Genomic DNA, 14,778 nt, shown 5'->3' with positions numbered 1-14,778 from the left:
ATATTAAAACACTGAGCCAAACTGGCTAGGGCAACCATTTTTATTTTAAATGTAATTGAGATTTTAATGAGTTGAATGAACATGGCTTTAGACATGGAAAACATGCCTATAGATCAGCGGTCACAACCACTGTCAAGAAGCCTGTTCAGTTTACTTCTGCAGCAGGTCTTCCTCCTCTATTTGTTACTCATTTAGCTCAGCTGTTTGGACTGTACAGAAAATTAAATTGTTTCGCATTAAATTTATTTTTACTGTTGAATGGCTCCACTTCTCAGTCACCCGTGTGGCTCTCCTTCCTCCTCAGTTCAGAACTTTCCCAGCTCCTCTGCCCCAGCAGCATCCTCATCCCTCCCTCCAGCTCCCGTGTCCCAGGCAGCCTTTCTGCCCACTCCCTCCTCGGCCCGAAGCCATCAGACCACGCCCCAGCCCCTGCAGGAGCCCGGCACTTCCCACCTGGGGAGGCTTCCCCGCGGCCCGCCACGGCCTGTGTGGCTGGGGAGTGACTTATGATCACAAAGGAGCCGCCTCCGGCAGAAATCTGTAAGGAGGCACGTGAGGTGCAGCGTGGAAACCCCAGTATTACGCGGAAGGAATTCTTGCCAAAGTGGCCGAGATCTAATGGAGCCTGCAGCTCCAACTCCACATTTACAGGAAATACAGAGGTTAGGGGAACAGCTTAGATGACTTCACAAGGACATAATTAGATCCATTAGGAATGAGAACAGCGCCTAGGACGATGGCTTTGAGTCTTCAGAAAGTCGAGCCACGAAAAATGTGTTGGGGAGGGCTATTGTAGACAAAAAAGAAATAACTTTATGCTATGCATAAACCTAGATGGGTCCTGGTTCAAAACTTAGTGTCTAAAAGTGTTCCAAATGACAGTGTGAAAGAAACAGAGCTAAACTCGGCCCTCGGCCTCCTGATGGCAGCCTCGCCTCTCTCACGCTGCCTTCTTTGCTGCCTACATAAGATACAGGCTCTCCCTTCCCCATCACCTGCACTTGCTTCCTACTGCCGGGGGTAGGTGGAGAAGGGGGGGGCGGAGAAAGGGTCTCCTTGGGGCAAGGACTTAGGTTATGGATTTGCCACCACAATGCCAGGCCCACACCAGGGCTCAGTCACAAACACTAGTAGCTTCTGTGTGCCTCTCGGTGAAAGTCGGTAGTTGTCTTCACTCTCCCAGCAGCTGATTTGATGAGGTGACTATTACGTCCCATTTCACAGATGGGGAGGCTGAGGCTCAAACGGGTTAAGTCGCTTGCCCAAGGCGATACCCCTCATAGGAGGTGGAGTCCCGTTGCACTCCAGGTCTGGCTGAATAGAAAGCCTGGCTGTTGTGTCTGGATTGAATCCTTTTCTTTTTTTAAATATATTTTATTGATTTTTTACAGAGAGGAAGGGAGAGGGATAGAGAGTTAGAACATCAATGAGAGAGAAATATCCATCAGCTGCCTCCTGCACACCTCCCACTGGGGATGTGCCCGCAACTGAGGTACATGCCCTTGACCGGAATTGAACCTGGGACTTTCTAGTTCGTAGGCTGACACTCTATTCACTGAGCCAAACCTATTAGGGCAGCCTTTCTTCCTTCCTTCCTTCCTTCCTTCCTTCCTTCCTTCCTTCCTTCCTTCCTTCCTTCCTTCCTAATATATTTTATTGATATTTTACAGAGAGGAGGAAGGGAGAGAGATAGAGAGCTAGAAACATCAATGAGAGAGAAACATCGACCAACTGCCTCTTGCACACCCCCTACTGGGGATGTGCCCGCAACCAATGTACATGCCCTTGACCGGAATCGAACCTGGGACCTTTCAGTCTGCAGACTGACGCTCTATCGGATAGAACTGAGTCTATCCACTGAGCCAAACCGGTTTCGGCTTTTTCTTTTTTTTAATCCTCAGCGGAGGATATTCTTTCCATTGATTTCTAGAGAGAGTGGAGAGATAGAAACATTGTCGTTTAAAAAATATATTTTTGTTGATTTCAGAGAGGAAGGGGTGAGAGAGAAATAGAAATATCAATGAGAGCCATCGATGTTTCTAACTCTCTATCCCTCTCTCTTCCTCCCTGTAAAAAAATCAATAAAATATATTTATTAAAAAAAAGAAACATTAATGAGAGAGAATCGCTGATCTGCCGCCTCTTGCACGCCTCCTACTGGGGATTGAGCCCATACCTGAGTGGGAATCAAACTGTTCACAGGTCACCTCTGAGCCACACGGGCCGGCCAAGCTGCTCACAGTTGGTCTTGAACACCCTGATGAGGTGGTGGTGGTGGGTGGGGTGACCATTCCAATTTTATGGGAGGAAAAACTGGGCCAGAAAAGGGCTGAAGGAAGGAAAGCAGTGCCGTTTTGACGCTTGTTTCACACCAGGCCCCGAACCAGCACCTCATGGGCATAAACTGCCTCAGTCCCGACAGCAGTTCTCAACATGGGGGTGGATGGTAAGGGGGGGGTGGTCATCAGATGGTCATGAGCTCAGACCCCAGAGCCACGTGACTGGGGCCAATTTAGGCTCCCCCGCTTCCTGGCTGCTGATCCTCACGAAATTCCTTAACCTCTGCATGCCTCAGTTTCCCCATTCGTAAAAAGGCCCTCCAGGGCCCTGCCGGTCTGGTCCCTTCCGGTGTGCTCGCAGCCAGCATCCTCTACGCCTCGGTCCCCGTCCTTTGCTTATTGCCCCTGGGGCAGCCGGGGCCCCAGGCCAGACCGAAGGGCGCGCCCAGCTCCCGGCAGGGAGGTGACCCGCGAAGAGCAGGGGCCCTTTGAACCTGAGCAGTCCTCCCGGGCAGGGCAGGTTCCGGTTTTTGAGGAGCCGTTCTGAGCAGCAGCCCAGGGTCCCCAAGACCTTCTTCTGTTTCTAAGGCAACATCCTGTGGATTCTGGCTCCCTGCCTCTCCCCTCCCACCTCCAGGAGGCGGAGACACGCAGAGGCAGAGGAGGCAGAGGCAGCGGATCTCAGATCAGAAACACCGGGAGCTCCTTGGGCGAGCGGCAGTGCCAGCCTGGTCCCCGCGCTGGGACCCCGCCTGGCCCCCTGCCTGCCCCCGGCCATGGCTTTCCACCCGCTCTCCTGGCTGCTCCACTTGGCTGTGCTCTGCCCTCTGGTCCTGCTGCTGGCGGGTGAGTGGGGTGGGCGCAGCGTGAGCAGGGAGGGGGCGGCCCCAGCCCCACGCCTGCCCCTCAGACCTGGCATCAGGGCACACCAGACCCTTCCTAGCTGAGGCTGGGTCCGTGGCAGGCCCGCCTAAGGGATGGGGGGCGGCGGCGGGGCCGGTGGGGGGGGGGGGGCAAAGATGAGGCTCCATGAGGAAAAGATTTGGCTCAATGAGCAAGGCTGCTATCTTGGAGTGCGGGGTGGTGGTGGGGGGGCAGTGGGCAGGGTGGCGTGGGAGATACAAGGGGGCCGGGTGGGTATCGGAGGCCCAGGATCGAGCACGGGAGGGACTGAGGGAAGGAGGCTCCTGCTGGGACAAGCCTTGGGGGTGCCCAGGGTTAATATGTAACCTGACGTCCTGAGCCGCAGCCTGGCCCTGGGCTAGGTAGGCCACAGCTGGGAACTTTCTCCTGCCCTGATGCCAAGGCCACCCTGGGAGTCGGGGCCCCAGGACCAGAGGAGGGGAGGTCAAGGTCATTGCAGCTCCTAGGGTGGGCTCGTGGCTCGCTCTTGCTCTGGTCTGTAGCCCCATCTTCCCCCGCTGTACGGTCTTCCTCCTCCAAACACGGCTTAGAAAATGGTGGTCCAGGCAGGGTCCGGGTAAGGCCACCTCCAGTCACGTGCTTCCTGGAGCCTGGGATCTGGTGGGGCATCCATCCCACCTGCCACCAGGAGGGTGGGTGTAGAAACTGGCCTGAGGGTATGGCCAGCTGGCAGGGCAGGAGGCGGTGGCCTGGGTGCAGGGGGGAGCGTGGACGGCGCTCACCGCCTCTGGGAACCTCCTGCGTCCGCCCCGTCCCTGGGGAGTGCCCAGGCCATCTGGCAGGTCGGAGCTCAGAGAGGGTGGCAGCCCGCCTGAGGACACACAGCGCGTCTGGGAGAATGAGAAGCAACCTCTAGCTTCCAGGACAGCTGCAGGGGAGCACAGCAGTGGGACGGGGAGGAGGTAGCTGAGGATGGCGGGGGTGGCGGGGGTGGCAGAGGCAGCGGGGGCTGAGTGTTGCTGGCTTCCTGCTTCCTGGGCCCGAGGCCAGAGCCCGAGGTGTTTGAGGATCGTGAGCCCAGGGAGGGGAGTCAGAGGGAGGTGCCTGGCTGTGACCTGAAGGGGGCCTTCCCTCCTTGGTCCCAGCCACCGCACCTCACCTCTGCTTCCTGAGGCTGATGCCTGGGAGGGCGTTTGGAAGTGGGAGGAGGAGGATTATTTATAACAGCAGGGAGGTGGGGAGGGACTGGGGGGCGGAGAGGGGACCCTGGATGCTCTGCCTCGCAGCCTAGGGCTCCAGGACCACCAGGCTCCCGTCCTGATCTCGGTCCCTGACTTTGCTGGGAGATACTTACATCCTTTCGACCTCTCTGAGCCTCGGTTTCTCCTCCTGGGAAGCTGGCACTCAGCCAGGCCCCCTTAGCGCCCTTACCCACACTGACAGGTGAGGCTCTGAGCGGCCCCTGGGAGCCCTGCAGGTCTGGGGGGTGGGGGGGTCCACAGCCAGAGAGACCCCCAGGAGGGCGGGGGGGGGGGGGAGTCAGGGGAGGGGGAGGTTCGAGGCCGCTGCAGGCAGCTACGTCAGTTCCCGAGCGAGGGCTTGCGGGGCTGAGCCAGGCAGAGCCTCCTTTTACATAACAAACCTGCAGACACAAGTCAGAGAAATTTTCTCTCTGAGCCCTGACGCATGCACTCCCACTTGGCAAGAAAGAAAAGGAAAGAAAAAGAAAAAAAAAAAAAAATCCGCTTGAAGCCGCTGCAGTCCGCCCCCCTGCTCAGCGGAGAGGGGGGCGGCGGGGAAGGCAGGGGAGGGTACAGGCGGGTGTCAGATCCAGGCCGCGGGGGACAGAAATAAAAACGCCTCTCTCCTTCCCCAGGGGCGGAGATGGCCTGTGTCGCACGGAGCTTCTGTGCGCACTTTGCTGATTCATCCCACACGCGTTTCTCGGGCACCTACTCTGGGCCCCGCACTGTTCTGGGCGCCGAGACCAGATCAATAAATAAAACCGCCCCCACCCGCCCAGATGCCGGGCCTCGGGGCGAGAACATCGATTGGGGAAGGCAGACAATGCACAGAATAAATCAGTATGCCGTGGGATCTGTTGGAAGGGGGGGAAATGCCGTGATTTAAAAGAGTGTGTGTGTGTGTTGAAATTTTAGGTAAGAGGCCAGGGGATTTTCCCTAGAAGGGGCCACTGAGGCGGGTGGGTGGAGGGGGAGGGGGAAAGGGGAAGGGGGAGGGAGGCATGTGGTTATCTCCAGGGGAGTGGTCCTCAGTGAGGGCTTGCCCATGGGAATATCCGGCAATTCCTGGAGATGTTTTTGGGGTTCTAAGTACCCCACCATGTTTGTCTGGGGGGCGGGGGTGCTCTCACCTAGCGGCCAGAGGCCAGCAGGACACAGGACAGCCCCGGGACAAAGGAAAGGACTGCCTGGGCGGAAAGGCCAGTGGCGTCTGCCGTGGAGGAAACCCTGCTCTGAGGGCCCAGACAGTGAAACAGCATTATTCTCACAGCCCCCCCCCCCACGTGGAGCGGGCATTACTGTGCCCACTTCACCGGCATGGCAATCGAGGCTCGGGCAGCCCAAGGGACTCGTCCAGGACACACACCTGGCGCTGGCTCAAGCCCTCTCTCACCTCACCCAGAGACCCGGAGCATCCCTGCCTCTTCCTGTCTGCGGCCTCTTCGCAGTCCTGGAGGACAAGCCTTAGGGTAAGGTGACCAGACATCCCGCAGCGTTTTAAAAAAGCCCCGATTTTTTTTTGTTTTAAAACGCCTCGGGACAAAATTGTTAAAAATCAGGACTGTTCCGCCAAAAGCGGGACGTCTGGTCACCTTACCTTAGGGGCACCTCCTCCAGGCAGCCTCCCGGATCGCTTGTAGCAGGGCGTGGCCTCTCCTTCGTGTAGCCCTCGGCACCCTCGGATACGTTTGGGAGCACGGTGTTTCACCCTGGAAAAGCGGGGTGTCTGGGACCCGGGAAGACAACCAGATCTGGCGCTAAGCCGCTGTGTGGCCTCAGGCATGTCATGCAGCCTCTCTGGTTCTCAGCTTCTGCGTCGGTAAAACGGGGATGGCCACACACTCTCGGCAGGGATGTTGAATGAATGAGAGCAGATGTGCGTGTGCTGAGCACATAGTGGGTGCTCCAGTAGGAAGTTCTCTGGCACTCTGTGGGTGCGTCTTAGCTGCCCATCAGGCTAGGAGCTCTCTCTGAAGGCAGCGGCGGGCTTTGTTCACCTCACTATTCCCGGCAAGATGGAGGGTCAGCGTTTGTCGGCTGAGTCCACACAGCGACCTGGGAGCCTTGATTGGGATTGAGGTGATCTCTCCACGCTCAGCACCCGCACCTGTGGGAGGAAGTGCAGGGTTAAGGACAGAGGACCTGGGTCTTTGCAGTATTCAAAAGTAATTCAAACAAATGTTGGCTGAATCGGCATGGATGGATAGATGGATGGATGGATGGACGAAGGATAGGTGAGTGGGCTGATGAGGGATGGATGAGTGGATAAATGAGAGGAGGTGGAGCTACAGATGGAAGGTGGTAGGTGGGTGAGTGGGGCTGGTTAGATGGATGGATGGGGTAAGCAGGAACGGGTGGGAGGTAGACGTGGGTGGATGTGGAATGAGTAAAAGATTGACAAAAGGGAGCAGATAAGTGGATGGATGAATGGATGGATGGATGGATGGATGGATGGATGGATGGATAAATGGGTGGATGAATGGATGGATAAATGGGTGAATGGATGGATGGATATGTGGGTGGGTGGGTGGGTGGATGGATGGATGGATGGATGGATAAATGGGTGGATGGATGAATGGATAAATGGGTGAATGGATGGATATATACATGGGTAGATGGATAGATGGGTAGAGGGATAAGTAGACTGAGGCATTATTTCACTTAGTGAAGATTTATTGAGTATCTGCTTTGTGCTGGAAGACATGACATGACATGATACCAACACAGACAAGCTCTTGCCCTCCTGAAAGTCACGTGACAGATCATAAATGACTGTCTGGCTGGAGGCACTGTCTCCTTCGACAGGAGAGAGAACTCCAGTTCCAGGAAGGAAACAGGCCCTTGGGTTAGTCATCCAGCCGTCTCTGGGCAGGACCCAGGCACCGAGCAGAGGGTGGGGCTGTGGGGGCAGCTGGCTTTGTGGCTCCTCAAAGCCCCCGAGGTGAACAGTGGCCTCCCCCCCGGGGAACTTGAGTCCAGAGAGCGAACTGACCTCACTAGCTTCTCCTTCCTGCCCACTGAGCAGCTGCCCCCTGGCTCCAGGTCACCCAGGGGCCCCTTTCCTCTGTGGCTTTTCCCAGGGGCATACCTGCCAGGCCAGTCCAGTCCAGGGTGGTTTGAGATCCTGCTGGGGCAGAAGGAGGGAGATAAGGCAGCCAGGGACTTTCCCAAGAGAGAAAGCAGCCAGCCCGTGACTCAAGGAGCAGCTGCTGGGAGCGCCCCCTCCCCTCTCTCCACCCCAGTGCATGTTTGCACATCCACATACATGTACCTGTGCATGAGCAGTGTGTGTTTTGGTGGAGCCCAGGCACCAGCCGGGGCCTTTAGGGCCCTGCAGAGCTAGACAAGGTCAGCTGCCGTCTCAACTCTGCTGTGTGGAAGTCCTGGCTCTAGATTTTTGCAAAGCCTTCCAGGGTCTTGCTTCTGCTGCATTAGACCTTGACCTAGGACTGAAACGCATTCTCTTCCTCATGTTTCACATACCCCAGCCCAGCTTACACCAAACAAAGACATTTTACTGAAGACTTTACCTGGGAGGGGAGGGGGGCAGGAGGAGGCGGGATTGCAGTGCAAACCACTTCAAATGTTTTATATAAAATATTCGGGTTCTCAAGTGTCTGTTGAGTCACCCTCATCCTGCCTTGGGGTTTCTCTCTGACTCCATGTGGCCACTAGCCAGCCCTCTGCAGACCCCTGCTTCCCCATCTCTGCTCCCACCCCATGCACCTCCTTCCTCAGAAAGGAATTTCAGAGAGAGAGAGAGAGAGAGAGAGAGAAACATCAATCGGCTGCCTGCGGCACGCCCCCTACTGGGGATCGAGTCCACCAACCTGGCATGTGCCCTGACCGGAATCGAACCCCGACCTTCTGGTTTATAGGAGGCACACCAGCCAGGACCACCTGATTCTTAATGACAGAACCATGAGGCCAGCTTCTGGCTAAGCTGAGCTGCCCCTGTGGGAGCGCACTGACCCCCAGAGGGCAGCTCCTGCATTGAGCGTCTGCCCCCTGGGGGTCAGTGCGTGTCATAGCGCCCGATCCTTCCACCGTTTGGTCAGTTTGCATATTAGCCTTTTATTATATAGGACTAGAGGCCCGATGCACGAAATTCGTGCAAGCGGCTTGGCCCTCACAGCTGCGGTGGCTTGCCTCAGCCCTTGCACTCTGGCTTCATCCGGAAGGACGTCCTGAAGGTGGTTCAGCTGTCTGGACTAATTAGCATATTTCGCTTTCATTATTATAGATATGCCATTTGTGTTTGTGGGAGTGCATGTGAGAACATGCCACGGACAGGCACATGAGATGTGAATGGCAAGAGGGCTGGGTGTGTCTCAGAGGTCGTGAAAACCCATGGCTGTGGACAGCTTGAGAGGGAGGGGCAGGGTGTCTGTGTGTGTGTGTGTGGGGGTGATAGCAGAGCAGGTAACTTATCGGGGTAAAGGCAACAGGAGTGGCGCCTGGGCAGCACCACCGGCCCAGGAGCATGATGGGAGCCAGGCCTGGTCGGAGAGCCTGTCCCATCACTTCCTGGCTGTGTGACCTCAGGCAGGTAGATCCCTGCCACCCTCAGACTCCGCCCCTCTGTGTACCACAGATCAGTGATAGCAACTTAATTCTTACAGTGAAACACTTACCATGTGCCGGGCAAGAAGAGTTTTACCCTGTGAGGCACATACTACCATTGTCCCTATTTTACAGGTGGGGAAACTGAGGCATGGAGAGGTTTGGTCAGGGATGGACGGGGCAGGGCGAGGGGCTGAGGTCAAGGGCCTTGAAAGCCAGGTGTGCAGGGCACTGGCTCTCGGGCCGAGTGGCTGGGACCTACTGTCCTGGGGGTGAGAAGCCAGATGCCCCTGGACAGTCCTGCTGACTGGGGGCTTCTGTGGGCTCAGGACAGCAGCACGCTTCGAACAAATGCAGCAACGATTGCAAGGTGATGACCAAGGAGATCCCCCGGGACCGCCTAGCCAGCTACCAACGAACAGAACCATCTTGCCGCAAACGCGCCATCATGTAGGTACCACCCTCTCCGCCTCCACATCCCTGCCAGGCCCCGGGGACAGCCCCCGACCTCCGGTAACACATGTCCACCGCCCCCCAGCCCCACCCGGGGTCCTGGCCCAGGGCCTCAGCGAACGCTCCCCTGCTTCTGGCCTGCGTTAACATCCGCGCCACAAGTGGGTGGGCGGGAGGATGAGAGCAGGGGGTGTAACAACGGGCTTGGGAGGGTGCCCAGAAGCTGGGGACAATAAGATTAGCATCTGCGTGTGTCAGAGGGGGAAACAGGATCTCTAGGAGGCTCCGGGCAGGGATCCAGCCAAGCCAGCTCCCCTCGGCCCTCGGAGCTGCTTGCTCCTCTGCCCCCCCCCCCCCCCGGGGCACTGCCCAGTGGCCCATCCGAGGCCTCTTTTCAGGACTTTGGGCCCTAAAGCAGCGCAGCAGGACCCGGAGGCCTGGCAGCAAGAAGCTGGGCCCAGCTGGACTGGCTCGGGGGCTGAGCGTTACCCTAGGGACCAGGGTAACCTCAGTCTGATTTCCGGTCGGGGCACACGCCCGGGTGGCGGGCACCATCCCCAGTGGGGAGTGTGCAGGAGTCAGCCGATCCATGATTCTCTCTTATCATTGATCCTTCTCTCTCTTTCTCTCTCTCTCCCTTTTTTTTTGAAAATCAATATATATATATATTTTTTTAAAGGAGTGGCCAGCCGAAACCGGTTTGGCTCAGTGGATAGAGCGTCGGCCTGCGGACTGAAAGGTCCCGGGTTCGATTCCGGTCAAGGGCATGTATCTTGGTTGCGGGCACATCCCCAGCGGGGAGTGTGCAGGGGGCAGCTGATCGATGCTTCTCTCTCATCGATGTTTCTAACTCTCTATCCCTCTCCCTTCCTCTCTGTAAAAAAAAAATCAATGAAATAAAATAAAAAAATTTTAAAAAGGGGGGAGTGGCCAGTGAGCCTCTGAAACACCTCTGAGACTTGTGCTCCCATCGGCCGCCCAGCCCATTGAGTGTGCAGTCTCTTCAAGAGCCCTCTCTGCCCGCCCCCCACCCCTGGCTTGCTGCCCGGCTCCCCCACATATTTGCTTCTGTTTCCTAGGGGCAGGGGCGGGGCCGGGGAAGCACCGGGGAGGGGGGCTCAGCCTGGGGGCCGCACAGGATCACGCGGGCCTCCTGGACAGCTGTGGCGTCCAGCACACTGGCCCCGAGAGTGGTTACCCCTGGAGGCTTGACTTTCTCTCTGCAAAACGGGTGTGAGTGAGGTAGCCACCTTGCAGGAAGTTACTGATCTACTCTGAGCCAGGGGCCTTGTTTTTCTTTAGTTTGCTTAATTTTTTTTCTTCTTAAAAAAAGGAAGGAAGGAAGGAAGGAAGGAAGGAAGGAAGGAAGGAAGGAAGGAAGGAAAGAAAGAAAGAAAGAAAGAAAGAAAGAAAGAAAGAAAGAAAGAAAGAAAGAAAGAGAGAAGGGCTGAAGAGCATGATTTATTTTGGTAATCCTCACCCGATGATATTTTTTTCCATTGATTTTTTTATTTATTAAGGTATTATATGTGTACATATCTTTCTCCATTGATTTTTAGAGAGTGAAAGGAAGAGAGGAACAGGGAGGGAGGGAGAGAGAGAGACAGAGAGAAACATCGATGTGAGAGAGACACCCATCAGCTGGCTGCCTCCAGCATGGGGTCCCGGTTGGGGTTTGAACCTGCAGCCAAGGTACATGTCCTTGACCAGGAGTGGAACCTGTGACCTGCAGGTCGACGCTCTGCCCTCCCCGGCCGGGGCCCGAGCCAAATGCTTTACATAATTTTTGTTTTTTATAGTAAGACAGAAGCAGGGTGACCCTGTATCTCTGGGACCCCCTCAGCCCCCCTTGGCTGGGCAGTTGGTCACCCACAGAGTAGGGGTCACAGTCCCACTTCCCAGGCGAGGACTGCTGCACCCCAGCTAAGCTCACAGGTGGTGGTCAGTGGCCGGGCAGGACTCCCGGCCCGCCTGCTCGCCTGCAGGCCCTGGCGTGGCACCCCCTCCCCCCACGGCATCACAGGTCCCTGCCTTCTTTCCCTGCAGCTTGACGACCAGAAAGAACAGAACATTCTGTGCGGACCCCAAGGAGAAATGGGTGCAGGAAGCCATGGAGTATCTGGACCGCAAGGCCGGTCCCTCCTCTGAGAAGCTGACGGGACCCATAATTGCTCCGGCCATCACTGGCACCACCAAAACCACCAACACCACTGCCACATCCTGGCAGAGCTCTTACCAGCCTAGAGTGGACCACAGGGCTGAAGGGAAGGCCTCTGAAGCTGCCTCCACCCAGACCCCCCCCACCCAGGCCCTCCCCACTGATCCCCCCTCCACCCAGGTCCCCCCCACCCAGGCCTCCTCCACCCAGGCCCCCTCCACCCAGGCCCCCTCCACCCAGGTCCTCCCCACTGATCCCCCCTCCACCCAGGCCCCCTCCACCCAGGCCCCCTCCACCCAGGCCCTCCTCACTGATCCCCCCTCCACCCAGGCTCCCCCCACCCAGGCCCCCTCCACCCAGGCCCCCTCCACCCAGGCCCCCCCCACCCAGACCCCCTCCACCCAGGTCCTCCCCACTGATGCCCCCTCCACCCAGGCCCCCCCCACCCAGACCCCCTCCACCCAGGCCCCCCCAATCCAGGCCCTCCCCAGTGATACCCCTTCTTCCCAGGCCCCTCCCACCCAGGCCCCCTCCACCCAGGCCCCCCTCACCCAGGCCCTCCCCACCCAGGCCGGCTCCATCCAGAACCCCCCCACCGATACCCCCTCTCCCCAGGCCGCCTCCCCACAGGCCCCCGCCATTCCCCACACAGCCCCGGACCCTGGGCAGGACCTCACGCTGCCGCAGAGCCCCCTAGGGTCCCGTCCGGCTCACCCGGATGCCGTCACCGGGCCCCGCGTCTCCGCGGCCCCCAGCAAGGAGCAGGGGAGCTCGGACGGCCAGAGGCAGGACGACTTCCCCACCACGCCCGAGGCCACCCGGAGGCAGGCGGTGGGGCTGCTGGCCTTCCTGGGCCTGCTCTTCTGCCTGGGGGTGGCCACGCTCACCTACCAGCGGCTGCAGGGCTGCCCCCGCGGCGCGGTGGGGGACATGGTGGAGGGGCTCCGCTACGTGCCCCGCAGCTGTGGCAGCAACTCCTACGTGCTGGTGCCCGTGTGAGCGGCTGCCTGGGGCCCCCCATCCTCCCTCCTCCCCTCCCCTGGGCCTGGCCCGAGCGGGGAGGATGGAGGCAGGGAGGCAGGACCCCCCCAGGTGGGACTGTCCCGGTTCCTGGCAGACGCGGGAGGCCCATTGGCCATCCACGCCCTGCTGGAGGCGGAGGGGTGGCCTCCGAAACTCACCCCAGTGCCCCCACCCCGGTCAGAACACTCTGCTGCTGCTGAAAGGGTCCCTCTGACACCTCCCAGCCCCGACAGACAACTATTTATTGACGTCTCCGCCCCTGTCCCCATGGCGGTACCACGTCATCCCTCTCGGGCCAGGCCCCTCTGCACACCCCCTCCGACCTCATCGTGTCCCGTGGTCCCTCGGCCGCCTGCGGGGCCGGCCCCCCGCCCCCCACCACTACGGAGCCGGTGCCCTGGCCGGGACCTGTCTTTGCTTGCATGATTCCGGCGTGGCGTCTGCGGGCGGCTGAGTGAGGCAGCTGAAGTCGCCGGGCCGGTTGGACTGTCTCCCGCCTCGGTCTCTGCTGAGCGGGGAGGGAACACTGACTCTGAGCGTGAGGCCCGGGTTCTAGGCCCAGGCCCACCACCAAACCTGACGAGGCGCCCGCCCTGCCCCTCCGGCAAGTGTGTGGCAGTAACCTGTCCCCCGACGGGCATCACGCTGTGGGCCGGAGACCCCTGTGCCCAGATCCGGGTACAGCTTCACATCCGTCATCCACGGAGCACCTGAGCCAGTCAGCAAGGCAGGCACCGCCCTGGGGCCCGGAGGGGCCAGCAGCCCAGCCCTGCCCTGTTGGAGGGAGCCGCACGGGGGGCCCAGAATGGGGAGTGGGCTGCGGTACGTGGGGGGCAGAGACCAATTGTAAAGGCCCCTTCCTGACCTGGAGAGCAGGCCCTCTCTGTCCATCAGGCGTCCAGGGACACTGAGATGGCCCTGGTGACATGTGACAGGCTGAAGGAGGAGGGGCGCGGGCAGGCTCCGGGGAAGGCTGAGCCCTGCCTGGGGGCGGGGGGCAGGGGCTTTGGGGGGAGGGAGGCGGGGCAGGGTCCAGGGAGAAACTGCAGGGAGCAGCCACACTCCTGTTAGGGCTCCGGGCCGCCTCTCCGGCTCCCCGTCCGCACGCTATGTCCTCCCCCCCCTCCCCTTTGCCCCCGAGGCAGGCAGGCCCGGGAACGTCCCTGACGTTTCCCATGAGCTCAGAATCCACTGCCGACACCTGAGGTTCCGTGTTTATTTCTGGAAGGAACTCTGCCCTGTGGGGAGGAGCCGAGGGGGGAGGGGATAGCGTGTGTGTGTGTGTGTGTGTGTGTGTGTGTGTGTGTTTTGGGGGTGGGGGTGGTAAGGGGTTCCTTTGGCTGCTGAGGGTGCAGGCAGGCCTGGGTGAGACCGGCAGCTGCGGCTGGCCAGCACCCCACCCAGAACTGGACCTGCAGCCCCTCCCCCTCCCCCCACCTGGGGTGCCTGAGGGCAGCTCCCATCTCCCTCTGATTGTCCCCAAGGCTGACCCTTGCACTCCACCTGAGAAGCCTCCCAGGGTGGGGCTCCTCCGGGTACAGGTGACGGATCCTTTTATGGCGGATGCTCAGCTCGGGTCCACAGGGACGTGGTTCGGGCCGGCCGACCCCCCCGCCCCGCTCCTCCCGCTGGACACGGCACCCCCTGTTTGGGCTTGGGGGGGCACTTTTGGGAGAATAGCACGTCTGAATGCACTTTGACGGGCTCCTCCCTGCTGGGAGCCCTCCAGGAGGGGGGCCCCCATGGTGGGGTCCCCCTCCTTTGTCAGAAAGCAGCTGGGGCCGCTGGCCCCCGCCCCCAGGACTTTGTTAGCTCCCCCCCCACACACGGGGATACGGACCGGGACGATTGGGGGGGGGCCTTTAGAAGGAGGTGGTCCCTCCTCTTGGCTTTCCAACCCCATCCCCAATGTCTGCGCCATTTTGTATTTTACTAATAAAACGGGAAAGTCTTGTGGATCAAATCGAGGTGCTTTTTCTAGGGGGGGGGGGCTGGAGCCTCAGCAGGGATGGCACAGGGGAGGGTACCCCGTCTCCGGTGCCCGTGGGGCACAGCGGCGGGCACTTTCACAGTCAGCACCCGGAAGGGGCGCCGGGCACAGGGGTGCGGAGGGTGGAGCTGAGTGGCTCAGGCCGTGCCTTCACCAGGCTGTGCCAGTGCAGAGGCAGGCGAGAGGCCCCTCCGCTGGCTCCCA

At 59.3% G+C, this 14,778-nt stretch overlaps 1 protein-coding gene across 1 annotated transcript; it reads left to right on the top strand.

Annotated features, from left to right (window-relative positions):
• The first annotated feature begins 2,941 nt into the window (after nucleotides 1-2,941).
• CX3CL1 (C-X3-C motif chemokine ligand 1) lies at nucleotides 2,942-14,547 on the top strand. The gene is made up of 5 exons (XM_045582904.1): nucleotides 2,942-3,125; nucleotides 9,280-9,400; nucleotides 11,450-11,741; nucleotides 11,802-11,891; nucleotides 12,132-14,547. The coding sequence occupies exons 1-5, from the start codon at nucleotides 3,056-3,058 to the stop codon at nucleotides 12,558-12,560; spliced, it is 1,002 nt and encodes a 333-aa protein (XP_045438860.1). The 5' UTR covers nucleotides 2,942-3,055; the 3' UTR covers nucleotides 12,561-14,547.
• The last annotated feature ends 231 nt before the right edge of the window (nucleotides 14,548-14,778 follow it).

The sequence above is a fragment of the Pipistrellus kuhlii genome, unplaced genomic scaffold (genome assembly GCF_014108245.1).
Source record: "Pipistrellus kuhlii isolate mPipKuh1 unplaced genomic scaffold, mPipKuh1.p scaffold_m20_p_17, whole genome shotgun sequence".
NCBI lineage: Eukaryota > Metazoa > Chordata > Mammalia > Chiroptera > Vespertilionidae > Pipistrellus > Pipistrellus kuhlii.
The sequence above is the reverse complement of the archived record's forward strand: the minus strand, read 5'-3'. Positions and strand labels throughout refer to the sequence as shown.

Coding starts and splice junctions, on each gene's coding strand:
- CX3CL1 (XM_045582904.1), top strand. CDS start 3,056: ATGGCTTTCCACCCGCTCTCCTGGCTGCTCCACTTGGCTGTGCTCTGC. Junction 9,401..11,449: donor TGCCGCAAACGCGCCATCAT/GTAGGTACCACC, acceptor CTTTCCCTGCAG/CTTGACGACCAGAAAGAACA. Junction 11,742..11,801: donor CTGATCCCCCCTCCACCCAG/GTCCCCCCCACC, acceptor CCCTCCACCCAG/GTCCTCCCCACTGATCCCCC.